This window comes from Triticum aestivum, chromosome 3D (genome assembly GCF_018294505.1).
Source record: "Triticum aestivum cultivar Chinese Spring chromosome 3D, IWGSC CS RefSeq v2.1, whole genome shotgun sequence".
In the NCBI taxonomy this organism is placed as follows: domain Eukaryota; kingdom Viridiplantae; phylum Streptophyta; class Magnoliopsida; order Poales; family Poaceae; genus Triticum; species Triticum aestivum.
The window spans coordinates 475,177,050-475,198,189 of record NC_057802.1 but is presented as its reverse complement, the minus strand read 5'-3'; the positions used below and the strand labels follow the sequence as shown (position 1 = coordinate 475,198,189).

Sequence of the window (21,140 nt, the reverse complement as noted above, 5' to 3'; positions counted from 1 at the left end):
GATGAAGCAACCTTGATTGATTGGTGCAGAGACAAGGAGGGGAGCCACTTGCGCAAGAAGGATCTCCGGGCGCTTATGATCCTCGTAATGTGGGAGCTAAGGAAACACCGAAATGGTATTGTGTTCGAGGGGGATTCACCATCGGTTGGTTTGTAATTCAGAGAATAGTGAGTGAAGGGAAAGCTTGGAGAGCAGCGGGCTTGATTAAGGAGTGTATGGATGATTTCCTTGTGGCACTTTCGGTGGATAGAGTAACGACTACGTAGCTTCCTGTATTAGCGGCGGAGTTGGGGTGCATATGTATTGCATTATGTAACCACCAACGTGGAGGGGCTCTTCACCCCCCCCCCTCCCCCTTTCTCTTTTAATATATAGTACGCACACTCATGCGTATTCAAGAAAAAAATAAGAAGACAAATTCATCACGAATAGTGTCTCAAAAAGGCAAAAGCCAAAATGACACTATTCGGATTCGGATTTATACCTTTTCTTTTTCGATGTGCATTTCAAATTTTGATTTGAACTTTTTCTACAGATTGTAAACACAAGCCTTGTGAAAATCACATTTATTTTTCATTTTTTGAAACATTGAATATGTTTTTTGAAAAATGATAGCATGGTAGCATCATGATCCATATGATGTGTTGTGAGAAGTCCATTATGTTCTTGAGGACATGGGATAAACCTTGGTGTTATTAATCTTCTAAAGTTGAATCTAGTTTAATGTTTTGATATTGTGTTGTGGTGTAATTATCTAGTGGTGATATGCGAACGTAGATTGCATATGACTTCACGTTGGCGACCTAGAGGAGAGCATTGTGTGATTGGTTTGTTCATGTACGAGTTGCTGGAGTGTCATGATACATCTCCGGCGTTTTCATAATTTTTGATTGTTTACTGCTATTATATTATCAATCTTGTATGCTTTATATGCAATTTTATATTGTTTGTAGAACTAACCTATTAACTCGGTGTCCAATGCCAGTTCCTATTTTTGTCTATTTCTTTGTTTCGCAGAAAAACCATACCAAACAAAGTCTAAACACGATGAAGCTTTACGGTGATTTTTCCGGACCAGGAGATACCCTAGAAGCTTCGAGGGGAGTCCAGAAGATCTAAGAGAGAGCCCCAAGCTCACATGGCGCGCCCCCAACCACTTGAGCTTGTGGACCCCTCAGAGACCCCCCTTGCCTAATTCCAGCGCTATAAATTCACTAAAATTCAGAAACCCCCAGAGCGAGACCTTAAATAATTTTAGCCTCTGTTCTTTTGCGATCCCATTTGAAGGCCTCCGCCGGTACTCTGGCGAAGGGGAGATCGATCACGGAGGCCATCTTCATCAACATTGTTGCCTCCATGATGATGTGTGCGTAGTTCCCACAGGACCCACGATTCCATAGCAGGCGCTGGTACGTATCCTCGTGCTTGTCCTCGATGTATGAGCGAATATCAATGTAATATGATGCGTGTATTGCAATTTGATATATAGATGCATGTTTGAATGTTGAGGCATCAACTTATCTATCTACGGAATGCAATCCAATTATAATGTGATGTGGTGAGCAAAATGCCACGCCAGAAAAAAAACATTGTCATGATAACAAAACTCTGTCGTGGCAGCGCTATTTATTTTTTATCTGAATGACTTTACCAGCGATGGATGGTGACATTTGTTACCACTGTTAACTGGATTACCAATAACGGACGGACGTTCACCATCGTTAACCTGTTACCGGTGACGGACGTCGCGTCCGTCCCATTTGTGCCCGCCAAACTGATATCCAATTCTCCTAGTAGTGGGTTGACCCTCCGCCACCGATGGACGGTGGTACGTGGTGCATCGCACCTCAAAGAGTCCGTCCCCTTCCGCGTGGCGCATTCTGCCCCCTGTGCGCACCCGTACCTGGACCCTCGTGCCGTGGTGCGTGCGCGGGCCTGGTAGGGTAAACCCTTTTGCTCCGCACCACCGGCGGTCGTGAGTATACCTGGCCGGGCCTCGGGCCGGGCCTAGCCAAGCCTGACGCAAAAAAACCAGGCCCGAGCCCGGCCCAGCCCAGCCGTCGGGCCTGTTTTTTGGGCCCGAGCCTGGCCCGAACACGTAAAAGCTCGTCTGGCTTTGGGCCGGCCCGGCCCGTCCTTCAGGAAAACGCGAAAACGATGGGCCCGGGCCCGGTCTTCGGGCTCAAAATCTAGGCCCGAGCCCGGCTCGGGAGCGGTGTTGGGCTTTTCCGGGCCGGGCTGCCCATGGCCAGGACTAGTCGTGAGTGCATGCGGTGCGCGTTTCGCTGCACCCGCGGCCACGTGTTGCTCGGGTCCTCCCGGTCTCCGGTCCTCGGTCTCCTCCCCTCGCTAATCAGAGCATGGTTAATAGTATAGCCAGCTGCTGGCTATAAGTCAGTGTCATGTCATCTACAGCCCATCTTATAGCCAACATGTATAATAGTACATCAAAAGAGTGTACTACTTTTTTATTATGTGGCCCATCTTTTATTCTCACAAAGTGACTAGGAGCACGTGCTAGAGCTGGCTCTTCACGAAAAGCCCGATTACCTTCTCTCTCCTCTTCTTTTTCCTCCAACTAAGCAGAAATATATTAGTTTATTCCTTATAGCCCGCTGACTCAGCTCTATTAGTACATGCTCTCACACCTGACGTTTCATCATTTCACGTCCTGATCGCCCTCCAGTGGAGCCCATCATCACTCATCAAGGGGGCCTTGACGCTGGCAGCGACGTCTCTCTTTGTCGCGGCCCGTAAACCTGCACACCGAACACGAGGAACGCCACAATCACGACTAAACAATGTACGCGCACTGCACCCTTAGATTACTCCTCTAGCACTAGCTAAGTAGGCAGCACAGTAATGCCGTCCACAGTCGTGATGTGATGCGAGCAGAGCAGCTAGCCTGCGCTCCTCTGACCGCGACTAATTAAGCATTAACCCAGCGGATCAAGCACATGGTAACACTGGAGATACGCGTCCCGATCCTACACTGTAGGAGAGCTCCGCTGCGTTGCCTGCGCCCCGCCTAGTGGCCGGCCGCCTGACATAAACCGCGTATGGGCACCCGGCGAGCCGAGCGCATCTTCGTGGCCGGCACCGGAGCCATCCGATCGCCGACCCACTTGGGGAATTATGTTTTCTAAGACCCACTTGGGAGGAATTATTACACCGACGTGTCAGCGCCCAGGATGCGCTTCGCGTGCAGGAGGTGCACCGAGGCAGTGGCCGTCTACCTGGCACGATCGATCCGCATCGTTTTTTCTTCTAGTGTCAGTAGCGGTACCGCGAGAGCATTTTCGCTACGTAGACGGAATAATAATAAAATAAAAGCAGAGGATGGATGGATGGACGGCGCATTTCCGGGCACGGTGCCGGGTCAACTCGTGAGGCTTGTGCGTGCGGTGCAGCGAGCAGCAGCATATGCAGCGCACCACTCCAGTTATTAGCTAAGAGTGCAAGCTTTGGTCTGCGCTACGGCTAGTGCCGTCAGGTTCAGTGAACGCCTGGGTTCCCCCTAGAGCCTGCCTGCCTGCCTAGACGAAACGGATGGTGGCGACGGGCGGAGAAAAAGCGAAAAGTGGGGGATAAGATCTGCCTGAATCCCTCCATGCATGCATGAAAAAGGTCACGCGCGGCATCATCATCGGGGGAGTGAAGGGGACGGCATTATAGTGGAATCTGGCCGGTAGCTCTCACACCAACGAAAGCTTATATGGGGCGACGTGTCGGGCGCGAGGAGCACCAGCTAGAGGGTGCCCTCTGTGGACAGACCGGGCTGCGCGAGTCGGCGTCAGCCGGCCCATATTTATTGGACCAGCCAGTTGCCTCGGCATATTTAAGCCTCGGTGATGGATGGATGGCCGCGCCGGGCCGAAATCCCGTCTGGGACGGTTGCACCGAGGCCACGGCAGCGCATAAACAAATGCAAGCAGAATAAGCAAATAATGCTCACCATAGAAACGAACAGCAATCATGAGAGTGGGATGGGCCTCGCATAAGAAACACGTATCAATTTGAAGCCGAATAAAGATCATTGAGTCGCCCATGTCAGCAGCACAACGAATGGATTAAGAACACGACTGACGACCGACGAACAAATTCAAAGATTTTATAAGCTGAATCGTATTATTCCATTTTCCAAAACAAAGGATAAGGGATTTTAAAACAAAAACAAAGGATAAGGGTCCGTTAGAGAGATTATGATGAAAAGAGTATTAAATTCGAATAAGAAAAAAAATACGAGAGCAATGCATGTATTCAAGATATTATCCTACTCCAACCAGTCAGCAAACTCTGAACAAATACAACGAATCAGTGAACTGCTTTTATTTAGTTCAGCCGGCTCCATTCATTTTTCTCAGCCTTGATGCCATTCATAAAGATTCCTATAACGATCGAAACACACTTCTGCACTGACAAAACTAACAGATATCTATCATAACGAAAGCCAGTGCCACTAGGAAAATGAAGAAGAAAAATAATCCCTTTCCCAGTGAAACAGAGCCCTAGTTTTTATAGGCTTGCACGAAATAGTAGCTACAACTTGACATCGATGAAAAATTATGAATCAAAAAAACATAAACAAACAATAGTAACAGACTAGTTCAAACAGTATAGTCAGTTGTCAAAGCCAATTACTGTAAAGCAGCTACTTTAGAATTGCTCCTCTTCCACAGGCAAATGGAAATGGATAAGAGAATTGTTGATTGACGTGTTAAGATAGGGTTGCCAATATTAGTGGTGGTGAATTCAAGCTAATATTCTGAGATATTAGTGGTGGTGAATTCAAGCTAATATTCTGAGATGCGCATGATTCAGTAAAAATTAAGAAGATAATACAGAATGAAATTGTTGTACGGATAAACATGTGCAAGGATGTCTACGGGTTTAAAGTGTCCGAATCTGTTTTTTCCTTCTTTTTTGACAATGCATGGATGATAAAAAACAGACATGTCAAGACTGGACATCTCACTGACAAACAATTACTCATAATATGTACAGGTCAATTTTTTTTACTGATAATATGTATAAGAAACAATTGAAATAAAAAGGGAACAAATTAATGCACTTTAACACACAAAGCAGTATATATGAATCATTCTATCTTTCAACCTCAAGTCCAGTTTCAGCAAAGGGAATTAGGAGTTTCTATATAAATTCTTTTAGCATGTTTATCCAATACAACTGAAGCCTTATCCATTCAAGAATCAAACTACATCAGCAATAGCCACTTATCATCACAGGCTTCTTTGGAGACATCACTAAAACAATTTTAAGACAGTCAACATAAGTTCAACCAATACAGTGTAAGCATGTATCCTGGGATAAACAATAACGCAATAGTCACATATCATATCAAAGCCTCGGGACATCACAAATGAGCAAACTGGTGGTCCAAGTAAATCCATAACTCTTGCAGAAGGATGTGTGCTATGGCCAACCCTTGATCCTTCTTAAGACGAGGACACTGACTGTTAAGTAAACAGCATATTGGGCTTTTAGATGGGAAGTGACAATCTACTATACCTTTAGATCGACTGCATATTCATGACTATACCACACACAATGTTCTATATTTAAGTAAAGTCCCTCCTCACATAGAAGAAAGAATCTGTGCTACTAAGAACTAAGACTAGAGACAGTTACAAAACTCATATTCATGACTATACGACACACAATGTTCTGTATTTAAGTAAAGTCCCTCCTCAGATAGAAGAAAGAATCTGTGCTACTAAGAACTAAGACTAGAGACAGTTACAAAACTTAGCTTCACGACCTTATCTCACAGTTTCATTAGACTACAGCAGCAGCAAGAAAGCAGAAAGGCACAGCTTACCCAATAACCAACTCAACGTGGTCTTATGGAAGTGGAACAAAGAGTAAAATCATATGTACAATGAAACCTTTAAATACAGATAAATGAACATTGGTGAACTTTTTTAGTTACGTTTTCAGGTAGGTGGAGCAACATAATTGTGGCCGATATCAAAAGCTAGCCTGCGAGTGCGTAGGTTATTACCAAGATTACAGCGGGCTAACATTTTAGCCATCCCTGAAGACAACTAGAACCAAGCATCATAACATAAAGTGGGCATATGATATTCCTAGTTACTCAAACTGATGATATTCCCAGCATTGACTACTAAATCCAAAGATTCTACTTCACCAACTAGGTATCAGTTCTCACATACTCTAATTTGGCACTGTTCCTCCTTTACAGTGCAAATTTATTGTCACCCCAATAAAATCATGCCATTACATAGTGCTATCATCAACATTACCATCCAGCAGCACGAGTCACCAGTTTCGTTGTATATCATGATGTCTGTGCTATTGCAGATAATATGTCATGCATTTTGCGACAAGCCCAAACATTATGTGGATTAAAACTGAAAAGAAGTGTTAAAACTTATCAAAAGGAAACAAGTCCGTTCTCTTGGCTTTTTGGATGCAAATGCCCGAATGTAAAACTGTCAGATAAAGATATGTGCATGGTGCAAAACACGGCCTTTCTTCGAGATACGGCTACTTTCTACACTTTTCTCAGATACTCTAATTTGGCACTGTTCCTCTTTTATAAGCATAAAGAATAAAATCAATTGGAAAATAGAATCCAAGTAGAGATGACACCATTGCGTTATAGTTCAGGCCAGAGGACTACGGCACAGGTGCACAGCCATTAGGAGCTGACAAGTTTCCAGACAACATCTCAATGAAGTTTTTTCTGTTGTGAAACAAGTGCAGAAGTGAAGATATGAAAATGGTATGCAGCACTCTACGCTCGGGATATGTCTAATATTGCAGTCATGCAAGGATTGAAGGATATTGGTACATTAGTGCAAAAGAAGATTGGGTGCAACGTAACTACAGGAGCTGCATAACTAGGAAAGTAAGTGTCCGCTGCGTCGAAGTGGTTGTCACAAGAATAGAAAATAGATCCATATGTTTTCTGATTTTAAAGGACAATGATATTTTTCTGATTTTAAAGAATAATGATAACGTCTGGTATATCATTGAAGACACTGCAATCAACCAATAAATATACACCACGGTACAGCATATATCGGCTCTTAGGAAATTTGATAAGGACTTTAGAAACACACCGAACAATAAGTTCTTCAGCTTACAGTATGCAACGCAAAAAGGTTCCTCCAACAACTGCACATCATGTAAGAAGCTCAAACATTATGTGGATTAAAACTGAAAAAAAAATATCAAAACTTATAAAAAAGAAACAAGTTTGTTCTGGCTTTGGTTGCAAATGCAGCACTATAAAATCTGTCAGATAAAGATACGTGAAGTGGCGCAACAGCGCATAAAACAGCCTTTCTCGGAGATACGGCTACTTCCTACCCTTTTTAAGCTTAGAGCTTGGATATGCATCTTTTACAAGCATAAAGAATATAATCCATAAGAAAATAGAATCCAAGTAGAGATGATGCCATTGCGTTATAGTTTCAGGCAAAAGGATTACGGCACAGGTGCACAGCCTTTAGGAGCTGACAAGTTCCCAGACAACATCTCAATGAAAAGCTTTTCTCTGTTGTAACACAAAGTATGCAGCGCTCTACCCTCGAGATATGTCTAAGGTTGCAGTCATGCAAGGATATTATTACATCAGTGCAAAAGAAGATTAGGCGCAACGCTGCATAACTAGGAAGTTTAGTGTCAGCTATGTCGAAGTGGTTATCACAAGAATACAAAATAGGACCATATTTCTTCTGGTTTTAAAGGATAATGATGATGTCTGATATTATCATTGATGAAATTGTGATCAACCAATAAATATACACCTTCGTACAGCATATATGAGCTCTTAACAAACTTGAGAAGGACTTTAGAAACGCATCAAACAATAAGTTGTTCAGCTTACAGTATGCAAAGCAAAAAAGGTTCCTCAAGAAACTACACATCAGTATATTATTACTCATGGAAGCTCTGAGAATCCTAGTTCAGTAAGTGCAATGTTATTTCGCATTTCGAGTCCAGCAAAACAAAGGGTAGTATACAAGAATATACAAGAGCTCCTAAATAGCACATAGGACTAGGGTGAGTTTGCACAGGTTCAGGTGTTTAAAATTTCGAGGTATACAAAACAAAAAATCTGCCTACATTGTTTTCCATTATGGTGGATTTATTCTGAAACAAATCCATGCAACGTCAATCTAGCTTTCTATGTTTTCTGTGTTTTCTGCAAGATAAACTGAAGCATGACAACTCTGAACATGTTATGGCTTTTAAAATACGAAATACTTGGCTCACAGGGTGATCAAAGAAAACTAGAAAACATTGCAGAAAAATGCAAACTTGCAAATCACGTGTAGATTTGAGTTAGAAGCAAAAAAAATCATATCAAATTTGGTACGCTGTTCAACAAAGCAATAAAATTTGACTGAAAGAAGCATAAAATTGAATTTCACTGCAATGCCAAGCACCAAACCAGATATACAGATACTAATGGAACAGACTTAAGACACAACTCAGATCAGAGACAAATTATGCAGACATCAAGTTGCGGGTACAGCTTCAAAGGTAATCACAAAACGTTTATGGTACAGACCAAATATGTAAATATGCGCAGGCCATAAGCACAAGCACCATAGTAATTCATGTCTCTCAAGCAAATATATACATATACAGAGCAAACCACAAAATCACACTGCAACTTATTCCCACATTAACAGGAGTTGAGAAGAACCGACTCACAGCGCATCCTCACCCACATGAACTCCCATCAATACTCTCGACGATACTCGCTGTAATCGTCCCTTGCGGCAGGAGCCACCTTCTCTCCCACCCTCTCTGCCGCCTTTTCCTCCTTATACTTCACACCTTCATCAATCGCAAGTGCCCCAACGCCCCCAGCAACTGCACCCACAGCAAGCCCAGCGCCTAATCCATACCTTTCGCTCGGAGTCCCCCCTTCAGTCCTTCCTCTTTGCTCATACTGCCCAGTCACACCCTCAGTCCTTCCTTTTGGCTCATACTGCCCAGTCACACCCTCAGTCCTTCCTTTTGGCTCATACTGCCCAGTCACACCTTCAGTCCTTCTCGGATCATACTGCCCAGTCACACCCTCAGTCCTTCCTCTTTGCTCATACTGCCTGCCGTACTCCACAGGCGCAGAGGGCCCTGTGTTGTACTCGTACTGAGAAGGAGGCGGTGGCGGTGGCGCGGAGTAGTACCCGCTAGGACGGTAGTACTGGTCTGAGCCGTACTGTGGCGGTGCCGAGTAGGTGGGAGGCGGAGGGGCTGGGAAATAGTAGGGGGAGGAGGAAGGAGGCGGATACTGCGGCTCTGGGGGAGGAGGCGAGCGCTCGCGAAGGGCGACGCGGATGCGGAGCTTGCCCTGAGGGCGTCCGGAAGGGCGCAGGAGCGGGAGGGTGATGATCGGTGAGGCGGGGGAATCGGAGCTAGGGTTAGGGCTGGCGGGGAAGAGGAGGTCGCGGAGAGGCGAGCGGGCGGAGCCGACGAGCGGCTTGGGCGAGTCGGACGGCTTGGAGTGGAAGACGTCGAGGGAGAGGAGGAGCGAGGGGTCGTGCGGCGAGAGGTGGGGCGGGAGCTGGAGGGTGATGCGCTCGTTCCACGCGGGCTTGCAGCCGCCGGCGTCGTCGGGGCGGGTGGCGGTGCGGCGGGAGGGATCGAGGTAGGCGACGGCGTAGGCGCGGAGATCGCCGCGGCGCCAGTTGACGTTCTTCAGGTGCTTGCCCGAGACGACGGTGACCTCCAGATCCATGGCCTTGGGGGGCGCCCCCGGCGGCGGGGGCATCGAAGGGGGCGGGGTCTGGTACTGCGGGTGGGGGTGCTGGTGCGGGGGGAGCGGGTGCTGCTGGAGTTGGTGCGGGTGGAGAGGGGAGGGGGATGGGGACGGGGAAGCCATGGCGCGGGGGCGGGGAGCTCTGACCTTCGCGCTTGCTTTGGTGTGGGGGTTGGTGATGAGTCGCTCTGATCTGATGACTCGCTGGTGAGGCGACCTGCTTGATCAGCCCGGAGGGGAGGTCCTAATCCCCGCACTACGCGGCGCTAGCGCAGCAAACGGGCACCCCCGCACGCGCTTGGGCCGGGAGGCCGGCCCATTACGGGGTCGGGCGCCCCTGTTTATTTCTTTCGTTTCCTTTTGTACTTTATTTTTTGCTCCATTAAAAATGATCGGCATTTCAAAAAAGATTCTAAATTTAAAAAACGATTCACGAATTTGCAAAAAAAAAGGTCTAAAAATGTTCCAAATTTGAAAAATTTTCATGATTTCAAAAATGTTCCCGGGTTTCAAAAAATGTTCCAAAATTTTAAAAGTGATCACAGATTTTTTAAAAATCACGAACTTTAAAAATATTCCAAAATTTTAAAAATGTTCGCATATTTGAAAAATGTTCATGAATTTGAATAATGTTCCCGGATTTCAAAAAATGTTCATAAATTTCAAGAAAAATTGTGAATTCAGAAAACTGTTCACCAATTTCAAAAAATGTTCACCGGTTTTTAAAAATATTCATGAACTCCAAACATGTCCCCAGATTAAATAAAATGGCGTCAATTCAAAAAATATTTGTGTATTTCAAAAATTGCTCCGGAATTTCAAAAAATGTACATCAATTTAAAAAATGTGACAGATTATAAAAAATGTTAACGAATTTGAAAATATTCTTGGATTTCAAAAAATGTTCATGAATATGAAAATTGACCCGTATTTTAATAAAAGTTCACGAATTTGAAAAATTGTGCATGGTTTTCAAAAAAGTACATGAATCTGAAAAAAAATCGTGGATTTGGAAAACTTCATGAATTCGAAAAATTTCAAGAGTTTGAAAAAAAGTTCATGGATTTCAAAAAAGGGAAAAGAAAAACAAAAAAAGGAAAAAATCCGAATAAAACAAAGAAAAAGGAAAACCCCGGTTTGAAGAAGGTTCTAGAACCTTCCCAAAACCGTTGGAGAGAAAATCGGAATGCGCCGACCCATGGAGAGGATGGGGCGCGGGGGTGGGAATGGGTGGGTAGGTATGCAGCTATACGCGAAATAGGAAGCGCCCAGCAGAGCGCCGTGACGTGAGACCTGGCCATATGGGGCGGCACGGCCCGACACACCAATATAAAGGCTTGGCATGCCACGGCCCATGTCGGACCTTTTATAATAGGGTCTTGTCGTGCCAGTCCGAAGGCCTCAGCTCGAGGATCGGCTTGGCAGACGCCAGAACAAGGCCGGCCCGGCATGCCTGTGGACCGGCCTTTGTTCCTTTTGAGCCCTTGTGAGCCGCTTCGGCCTTCTAGGCCTTTTGTTTTTTAGGTTTGAAGGCCAAAAAGGCCTTCTGGGCCAACTTGGGCCGCATGCCGCCACGTGCCGAGATGTGTCGTGCCGACCCATGAATAAAAGGGACGTGCCGGGCTGGCCTTAAGGCTTGGCTTCGGGGATCGGCTTTGTTCCATGGCGTCCCGGCCCTTTTATTCGTGTATTGTGCCAGGCCAAAAATTCGTGCCCACGGGCGGCGCCTTAGAAGCACGGTCCATATGGCCAGGTCTGGACATGACTTGACACAAAAATCTGGCAGCAATCTGCGGGCCAAAGAATAGAACCTGAGTGTGTCTGAAGACCCCCATTGGCCATTGGGCTTGGTTGCTTCTTTCAACGAGCCCATTCCCAAGGTAAAGAAACCCTCACAAGGAAAAGAAAAAAAGGGCAGCATAATAACCTTTCTGCATAATTGCCAGTGAATCAAGAGATCAAATGGATGAGCAACAAGAGGGAACAGAAATAAACCCGAGGAATCTGCAAACAATGCTGTCAATTTGTACAAACAAAGGCCATGACCTCAAAAAAGAAAATTTAACTATCAATCTTATTCAAAACCAAGCACAGCCAATTGAAAGACAAAATCCAAAATTAATTTCAATGCAAAACGAGATTCAATGGAACTATTGTACAATGCATATATGCAGCTGCCTGTGGACCCTGGCCACTGTTCTTATTGACCAAAATATACATCCAGCGAAATGAAAAATAAAAACAATGTCACTTGACATTCCAATCAGAATTATTGCATGACAAAGTAAAAGAGACACTTGCCTTCCATTTTGTAGCGCTGCACTATTGTTGCTCCATGTATAATTGCACCGATAGTTTCCACTGTCATACTCTCAGAAGGACCAGAACCTCCAGGGCTCCAGCAACACATGATCCAGCTTTATGACCATCCTGAGCAGATATTTAATTATTAATAAAGGCATATATATTGGCAAGAGATGAAAGATGGGACAACGACAACCAGATAATTAGTTGTAGAGAAAACCAAATCTTGTATTTCAGAGTTGTCCACAAATATTCATATCATACAAAATGCATATCCTGAACTTCAGAATTCTACCAAGACTTGGGCGAAAAATGCTAGTCCATCACTTATAGAAGGCAATGATTTATTTTTGAGGATCAGAGTGAATGCATTTATTTTTGAGGATCAAAGATCCAGCAAATTTTATGATTTCCAGAGTACAGGTCGGATTGGTACAGACTAGTTGAAACTCAAAACAGCCAATTCAATAGCCCATCCCTCAGTTGAGTAGACCAAAACCTGCTGACTTCAAAAATTCCATGAACCAAGTATACAGATCTTGTTCCCCGCAGCAAATGGAAAAGATACACACAGTTGAGTGCTTTCATCACCAATAATCTCCACAGGAGCATTTGCCATCTCTGAAATGGTGAAAGCGGCTTACATCTCTGACCACAATCTCTCGACCAGTGACCTGGGACATCAACTTGATAGCAACATGGCAGTCATCGCACACACGTAGATTCTTCATTATTCGGATAGGAACTCCTTCAGGTAAGCTCAGAAATGCAAATGCTATCGCCAATTTCTCGCTGTGGTGAGTTAAACTAACCTCTTTCTCCTCATCCTCCATATCATGGAACACCATGCTCATGTCTGGTGCATATCCACATTGCCTGATCTTGGCCATCATTTCTTCCAAGTACTCATTGATCTCTCCTTGTCTTGGATGAGATTTATCTCCTGTGCAAAACTGATGCACCTGACCCTTAAGCTCTACCCAGCTGACACCAGGTTCCTTTCTCACGTTCTTCTCCCTCATGTTTTTTCTTAACTCACTGACATCTCCCCATCTCCTGCTGGTAGCTCGAATATTTGATAGCAGAACATAAGGCGCAGAATCTCGAGGGTCAAACTCAATGACTCGCTCTGCTATCCGCTCGGCCATGTCAAAATTCTTCTGGGTCTTACAAGCAGATAGCAGTGTCTTCCATATGACCCCGTCAGCACGTACAGGCATTGACAAGATAAGGGCCTCTGCTTCATCCAGACAACCTGATCGCCCAAGAAGATCCACAATACAAGTGTAGTGTTTCACACTTGGTTGCAGTCCATAAGTCTTGGTCATAAGCTCAAAGAACTCCAAGCCTTCATCTTTCAGACCACTATGGCTGCACGCATATAGCAGGGCCAAGAAAGTAACCTCATTAGGTCTTGCCCCTGCATTCATCATCTGTTTAAACAGCTCAACTGCTTTATGTCCTTGCCCATGGAACCCACAAGCTGAGATCATTGCACTGAGAAGAAAAAGATCTGATCCACAATAACCAGAATAAACTCTTTCCGAGTCACCCAAGCATCCGCATCGAGAGTACATATGCACAAGGCAAGTAATGACTGGAACAACCTTGTCAACTCCAGCCTTGATAACCTGTGCGTGAACTTGCTGACCTTGTGCGAGAGCTGCCAAATCTGAGCAACAGGTAATGATACTAACGAATGTGACCACATCAGCCGCTATCCCAACACCTCTCATCATGGAAAAATACTCCAATGCTCCCTCGGAGTCTCCATGCTGCGCCCTACCAGCGATTGTGGTATTGAATGACACAACTGTAAGAGAAGGAAGCGCTTTGAGAACGGCCTCTCCTTCTGCGAGGCACCCACACCGCATGTACATGTGAGCCAGCGAGTTTCCAACACACATGTCAATGTCCATCCCACACCTCAGGACATATGCATGGACCTGGCGTCCAGAGACAAGATCAGAGAGCCCGGCACAGCACCTGAACACGCTCCCAAGGCCAAACTCATCAGGATGCAATCCCTCCCTTCGCATGGCAAGGAAGAACCCCAGGCTGTCCTCGTCATGCCCTGCATTGGTGAGCCCAGCGACCATGGCATTCCAGGTGGCGACATTCCTCATGGGCATTTCGTCGAACAGCTTCCGAGCGCTTCCAAGGTCGCCGTTCTTGATGTAACCACCAATCAGAATGTTCCAGGACATGACGTTCGGCTTCGGAATTCTCTCGAACAGACTGCACGCAGTGGGGAGGTCGCCGAGGTCCGCGTAGGCGAGCATGAGGTTGTTGGTGGTGAAGCGGTCGGCGGCGGCGCCACAGGTGGCGGCAAAGGCGTGGATTTGGCGGAGGAGCGGGATGGCGCGGCAGGCCCGGAAGACGTGGGCGAAGAGGGTAGGTTCCGACCAGAGGACGTCCCGGAAGGGGTGGTGGAGGGCATCCTTGAGGCGACCGCTTGAGCAGAGACGGATGAACTCACCCCTGGCTTCCGGTGGCCCGGTCGTGAGCGTCTTCAGCGCCGGCCTGGCCATGTGCATGTGGCCGTGCGACCGCTCGCGCTACGCCCCCGGAAGCATGGCGAATTTGGGTTACCGCGACTGGCAATGCAACAAGTCGAACACCTCGACGACATGAACGTGTAGCAATAGGCCTATGGATTTGTATAAAGAACTTTCTTTCAACAATACAAGACATGTCAAAAAACATGAAAATTACAACAAGGAGCAAAAAAAAACTCAATATCCAGCATAAGCTGAAGCCGCACGGTCCCCATCGTTTCATTGTCGGTGCCGACATGACATTATGGTATTATATGCGATTGAGAAGTCATGGTGCTAATGTTCGGCTGGACCAACACTATGAAGAAGAAGCCGTAAATGCAGAAGTCTTTTGTATAGATCGACCTGAACCATCTCATGAAAATTGTCAACTTTGCAACAGTAGTAGAAGAGCGCCACTGTAACAAAGAGGAAGTATGAACCGTCACAAAGCATTATGTCGCATCAAGAAAACACCCAAAGAGATAAAAGGAGACCACAACCTCGTTGCTAGCACAAAAAACGGTCGCGGAAACATCAAACCGGTCCCAAATGGCTGGTCTTCCGTCATCGAAGGCATTGGATTCCCTCAACACCACGTCACCACCACCACAAAGAGCAAGAAGATGAGGAGCATTACCTCGACATTGATACCAAAACGCACCAAGCGTCCCGCCCAAATCCAAAGGGTCCGGGACATTGCAGACACCACAACCAGGTTCAACACCAATAGCTGAGAGAATTAAAATTGAGATCTAGAGTAGACTTATTCGTCACCGCCATCGCCACAACTCGAGGCGAATAGTTAACTAAGCCACTAGACTATTGAACATGCGCAGAAACAAAGTCACACAGTTCCCCTCCAACCCGTAGCTGCGGGAGCAACCGGTGGAGGAGAGGAATCCCTCTGAGGCGCAAATGTGGTGCATGTTCCCTCACGTGTGGTGGCTAGGTTTCACAGGGATGCAGAAAACGATTACGTGTTACATATGTGACGTCGCAGGACACTTAACATTTTAATCTATAAACATACCCATATAATTCTTTTTAATAGATTCTTGTTGTAAACACATAACCTGGATCCCCGTGCGGGGATATATTTTTTAAAGATATTCATTAAGAGACTTGGGGTTAACATAATAAGGGGTGCTTAATCTCAAAAGGAGAAAGGGTAATTAAAAATCTAGAGGTTTATCATCGGTAGCAATCTGACAAAATGCAATGCACAGATTTCACACAGCACATACTAATTATTTAACTGCATTTATATAAAACCCATGTATCATGATAATAGATGCAAATTTAGTAATCAGTAAGGAAAGTAAAATACTTTTAACGTGCACCATAAAAGATATTGCTTCGTGCATATGTAAATCGTGATAAGATGTTGCTAGTCTTGTTTATTTTATACAACATAGAAAGAAATAATTGGGCAATATATATATTCAGGAGGAGAAAGTCACCGTTAACATATCGAAAGTGAGGCCCGTCAGTGGTGACATCACACACGCCACACACAACGGTGGGCCTGGTTGCTGGCCGTCCATGGAGACCACATAAGCCTTATGCGGGTTTTTTCGACTGAACAGTGATGAAAGAGCCCAAGTCCTGTCAACCAAAACCCTAATTTTCTGGCTGGCCACATCTTTTTTTAGTGAAGTACCTCTTTATTCATTGGAAATCAAAGGTTACGTCACTCATTTGCAGAGATACAATATGGGCGGGAGGATTATCTAACCAAGTATGGGTGACTTTGTATTTGGCAACACCAACAAGCTTATGAGCTACTTGAAAGGATCGAGATGGGCCTAGAGGGGGGGGGGTGAATAGGTACAATTACAAATTTTAATTATTACTTAGCAATTTTAGGCAATAATGCGGAATATGAAAGTGAGCCTAACAATTACAAGTATGATGCTAAGGGCTAAGCAAGATAAACAAGTAAGTGAGTAAGCAAGTAATATGATAAGTAAGAGCTAAGAGACAAGTAACCACAAGTAGAGAGTTAGGGTTAGGAATAACCGCAACTTCGGGAGACGAGGATGTATGCCGATGTTCACTTCCTTGGAGGGAAGCTAGTCACCGTTAGAGAGGTGGATGTTACCACGAAGGCACACCAACGCCATGAAGGCTCACCCTATTCTCCCTTTGAGACAACACCACGAAGGCGTTTCTCGACCACTAATGATAGACCTTGGGGTGGTCTCCAAACCCTCACAAACTTTTCCGAGGGTAATCACAATGGTCGATTCCTCTCCGAAAGACTCCTACCGCCTAGGAGTCTCCAACCTCCAAGAGTAACAAGAACAATGGGAAATTCTCAAGAACTTGCTCAAATCATGAATTCCTTTGGTGAGAAGAAGGGGAAGGAGTGGATCTATCACTTGATTTGAGAACTTCTCTCAAATGTTCCCAAATCCCTTGGGGATCTAGGATTTGGTGTAGGGGATCAAGAGAGGGAGTGAGATGTGTTCTTGGAAAGCTCAAAGTGAATGGTCAACCTTATCCCATGGGAGGGAGGAGGCTATATATAGTGATAGTGTAAAACTGACCGTTGAGCCACTCAGTGCACTGGAGCTGTCGGACGTCCGGTGGTCACCGGATGTCCGGTGGCTCAGATTGGACCGGACGTCCGGCCGGGCCGCCGGTCGTCCGGTCGCTAGGAATCCTATCAGGCCATAAAGGAAGCACGAGGCACACAGCCACCGGACGTCCGGTGACCGGCCGTCCGGTGGTACCGGAAATCCGTTAATAAGTATTCTGTTGGGGTGGTACCGGATTTCCGGAGGAGAACGGACGTCCGGTGACCGGTCGTCTGGTGGGACCGGATTTCCGCTATTTATTTTCTGTGAAGATGCACCGGACATCCGGAGAGAGCCAGATGCTCGGTCGGTTGTGAGAGGTCGAACGTCCGTAGAGTTTCAGACGTCCGGTGATAGCAGAGTCCACTAGCTCAGGATCACACCAGTTTTTGTGCACAAGGTAGAGGAAGAATTAGAGATAAAACAGAGATGATGTGAGAGGATATTTTGTGGGTTTGAGCAAGTCTTTCATGAAATCCGACGATCCCCTCTTAATAGTGCGGGATCCCTATACTGAAGAACAAACCGAAAAAGAGCCAAAGCTTTTGTCTTGAATCTCCGCTCTTGAGTGATATATATATATATGTGTGTGTGTGTGTGTGTGTGTGTGTGTGTGTGTTTGTCCGTAGTCATGATCCACACACGCCCTTGAGACATAATCCTGAGATATACTTGATAAACATGATTAGTCCCAATATGCATGTTGTCATCAACATCAAAATAAGATTAAGGGCATGATTGCACTTTCAATCTCCCCCTTTTTGGTAGTTGATGACAACATACATGCAATTCTCAATATGAAAAAAAAACTTTGGATATCGAAAGGTTTTGTTGTGGAGCTCCCCCTAAACATGTGCATAAATACAATAAGCATGAAGAGAGCTCCCCCTCAATATGATACCAACACAACCAAATCTCATAAACAAGATAACATAAAACCATAATAGGCTCCCATAAAGGTTCATCACTCATAGCATAGTACATAAAGCGATATAAACATAACATTTGTTCGGTACAAGCTAATATCATAGCATTAAATAGATAAGTGCCTACTCCCCCTTGGCATCAAATACCCAAAAGGGGTCATAACATCATCAAATAGCATCATCATCATCATCATGAGCACCACTGCCACCAGCCTCGTCAAGGAAATCAGCCCACTCAGGACCCGAGGGAAAGCCAAAGTCAGAAGGTGGTTCATCAGGAAGACGTTCATCATCACTCACATCGAAAACTCCGGAGTCTCTCAGACGAGCCTTCAGAGCATTCTTGGAAGTGACCATGCAAGTGACAACATCGTGATTTTGGGAGCAGTGAAAGGTAAAAACCTTCATCATGGCAGAGTGAGCCTTCCCAAGAAAGCAAGCAATGCGCCCAAAGGATGCAGATCCGGAAGGAGTAGAATGAGCAGTAGGAGGAACGCTAGCAGCAGTTCGGCGAGCATTAACAAAGGAGGAAGAGTCCTTAGGGACCCAATCATCCGCCATGTGAGGTGGAATGACCCACCGCTCATGCAAGTGAGTGCGGGCAATGGGAAATGGAGCCACACTCTTGATGAATGCCTAAAGAAAGGGAGCATGAGGAAAGGCCCGCTTGTGCTGAAAACAAGCGAGACGGATCTCATTGAAGGAAATATGCCCTAGAGGCAATAATAAAGTTGTTATTTATATTTCCTTATATCATGATAAATGTTTATTATTCATGCTATAATTGAATTAACCGGAAACTTAGTACATGTGTGAATACAATAGACAAACAGAGTGTCCCTAGTATGCCTCTACTTGACTAGCTCGTTAATCAAAGATGGTTAAGTTTCCTCGCCATAGACATGAGTTGTCATTTGATGAATGGGATCACATCATTAGAGAATGATGTGATGGACAAGACCCATCCATTAGCTTAGCACTATGATCGTTTAGTTTATTGCTATTTCTTTCTTCATGACTTATACATGTTCCTATGACTACGAGATTATGCAACTCCCGGATACCGGAGGAACACTTACTGTGCTATCAAACGTCACAACATAACTGGGTGATTATAAAGATGCTCTACAGGTGTCTCCGATGGTGTTTGTTGAGTTGGCATAGATCGAGATTAGGATTTGTCACTCTGATTGTCAGAGAGGTATCTCTGGGCCCTCTCGGTAATGCACATCACTATAAGCCTTGCAACAAGCAATGTAACTAATGAGTTAGTTGCGGGATGATGTAATACAGAATGAGTAAAGAGACTTGCCGGCAACGAGATTGAACTAGGTATAGTGATATCGACGATCGAATCTCGGGCAAGTAACATACCGATGACAAAGGGAACAACGTATGTTGTTATGCGGTTTGACCGATAAAGATCTTCGTAGAATATGTGGGAGCCAATATGAGCATCCAGGTTCCGCTATTGGTTATTGACCGGAGATGAGTCTCGGTCATGTCTACATAGCTCTCGAACCCGTAGGGTCCGCACGCTTAACGTTCGATGACGATCGGTATTATGAGTTTATGTGTTTTGATGTACCGAAGGTAGTTCAGAGTCCCGGATGAGATCACGGACATGAAGAGGAGTCTCAAAATGGTCAAGACATGAAGATTGATGTATTGGAAGACTATATTCGGACACCGGAATAGTTCCGAGGTGTATCGGGTATTTTCCGAAGTACCGGGGGGTTACCGAAACCCCCCGGGGGGTTATTGGGCCTCATGGGCCTAGTGGTGGAAGAGAGGAGGCAGGCCAAGGTGTGGCACGCGCCCCCCTAGCCCAAACCGAATTGGACTAGGGGGGCCGGCCCCCCTTTCCTTCTCTCCTCCCTCTCCTTCCCCCTTCTCCTTGTTGGAATAGGAAAGGGGGCCAAATCCTACTTGGAGTAGGATTGCCCCCCCCCCCATGGCGCGCCTCCTCCCCTGGCCGGCCTCCTCCTCCCTCCCCCCTTTATATACGTGGGAGGGGGGCACCCCAAAGGGACACAAAAGTTTCTCTTAGCCGTGTGCGGTGCCCCCCTCCACAGAAACACACTTCGGTCATATCGTTGCAGTGCTTAGGCGAAGCCCTGCGTCGGTAACTTCATCATCACCGTCACCACACCGTCGTGCTGACGAAACTCTCCCTCGGCCTCAGCTGGATCAAGAGTTCGAGGGACGTCACCGAGCTGTACGTGTGCAAATCGCGGACGTGCCGTGCGTTTGGTACTTGATCGGTTGGATCGCGAAGATGTTCGACTACATCAACCGCGTTACTTAACGCTTTCGCTTTTGGTCTACGAGGGTACGTGGACACGCTCTCCCCGCTCATTGCTATGCTTCTCCTAGATAGATATTGCGTGATCGTAGGAATTTTTTTTGAAATACTACGTTCCCCGACACTCATGCCACAGAAAATGAGGGACATTGATCTTCCCCTTGGGAGACGCATAGAGGCGATGCATGAGATCGATGCAGTAGCTATTGCAAGACCCCTTGTCACCCATCTTAGGATAAATGGTGCAAATGGCACACTGAAAAATAATTTAGAAAGGAGAGCGCCAAATGGAGACTTGGTTCAGACCCTTCTGTTTCTCCTCATTAGTCATTTCATCTCAGGGTTTGAGAAGATCCGCACAGACCTCAATGCCCTTGGGCCTATGGTTGGGATCATCCCTATGGATTATGAAACCGGTGTCAGGAAAACCAAGGGCAGCAACAAATTGAGAATAAGACGCCGTGAGCACGGTGTCGGAGGTCATCCAAGTGACGGTGTTATTTGGACCAAAGTAACATGTGGCATAGAATTGATGAATGGCAGCTTGGTTAAAATCATGCTGAAATGCAAATGGAGCAGCAAGATTAGATGACTCGATGAGCTCAATAGCCCCCGGATATTTCACCAGATGAGCATGAATATGCTCTAAGTCAATGCATACATGCAGAGACAGACCCTTAGGAATGATGACAGTGGTAAAAATGTCTGCCTGGACATTGGTACGAA

General features: G+C 45.7%; 2 protein-coding genes across 3 annotated transcripts; both read right to left on the bottom strand.

Moving 5' to 3' along the window:
• Nucleotides 1–8,471: 8,471 nt before the first annotated feature.
• LOC123079789 (leucine-rich repeat extensin-like protein 3) lies at nucleotides 8,472–9,920 on the bottom strand. The gene has a single exon (XM_044502600.1). The coding sequence runs from the start codon at nucleotides 9,881–9,883 to the stop codon at nucleotides 8,738–8,740; it is 1,146 nt and encodes a 381-aa protein (XP_044358535.1). The 5' UTR covers nucleotides 9,884–9,920; the 3' UTR covers nucleotides 8,472–8,737.
• Nucleotides 9,921–11,116: 1,196 nt separating this feature from the next.
• On the bottom strand, nucleotides 11,117–14,707 carry LOC123079787 (pentatricopeptide repeat-containing protein At2g41080). Of its 2 annotated transcripts, XR_006438108.1 has the most exons (2): nucleotides 12,564–14,707; nucleotides 11,117–12,190 (listed from the first exon to the last, which is right to left on the bottom strand). XR_006438108.1 is itself a non-coding variant. In XM_044502599.1 (1 exon), exon 1 carries the CDS (start codon nucleotides 14,599–14,601, stop codon nucleotides 12,652–12,654), a length of 1,950 nt encoding a protein of 649 aa, XP_044358534.1. In that variant the 5' UTR covers nucleotides 14,602–14,707; the 3' UTR covers nucleotides 12,272–12,651. The 2 variants fall into 2 exon arrangements, 1 of the variants encoding a protein (XP_044358534.1); XM_044502599.1 differs by lacking the exon at nucleotides 11,117–12,190 and having other exon boundaries at nucleotides 12,272–14,707.
• Between the last annotated feature and the right edge of the window lie 6,433 nt (nucleotides 14,708–21,140).

Bases quoted from the DNA above. Each gene is read 5' to 3' on its own strand.
- LOC123079787 (XM_044502599.1), bottom strand. From the start codon at position 14,601: ATGCACATGGCCAGGCCGGCGCTGAAGACGCTCACGACCGGGCCACCG.
- LOC123079789 (XM_044502600.1), bottom strand. From the start codon at position 9,883: ATGGCTTCCCCGTCCCCATCCCCCTCCCCTCTCCACCCGCACCAACTC.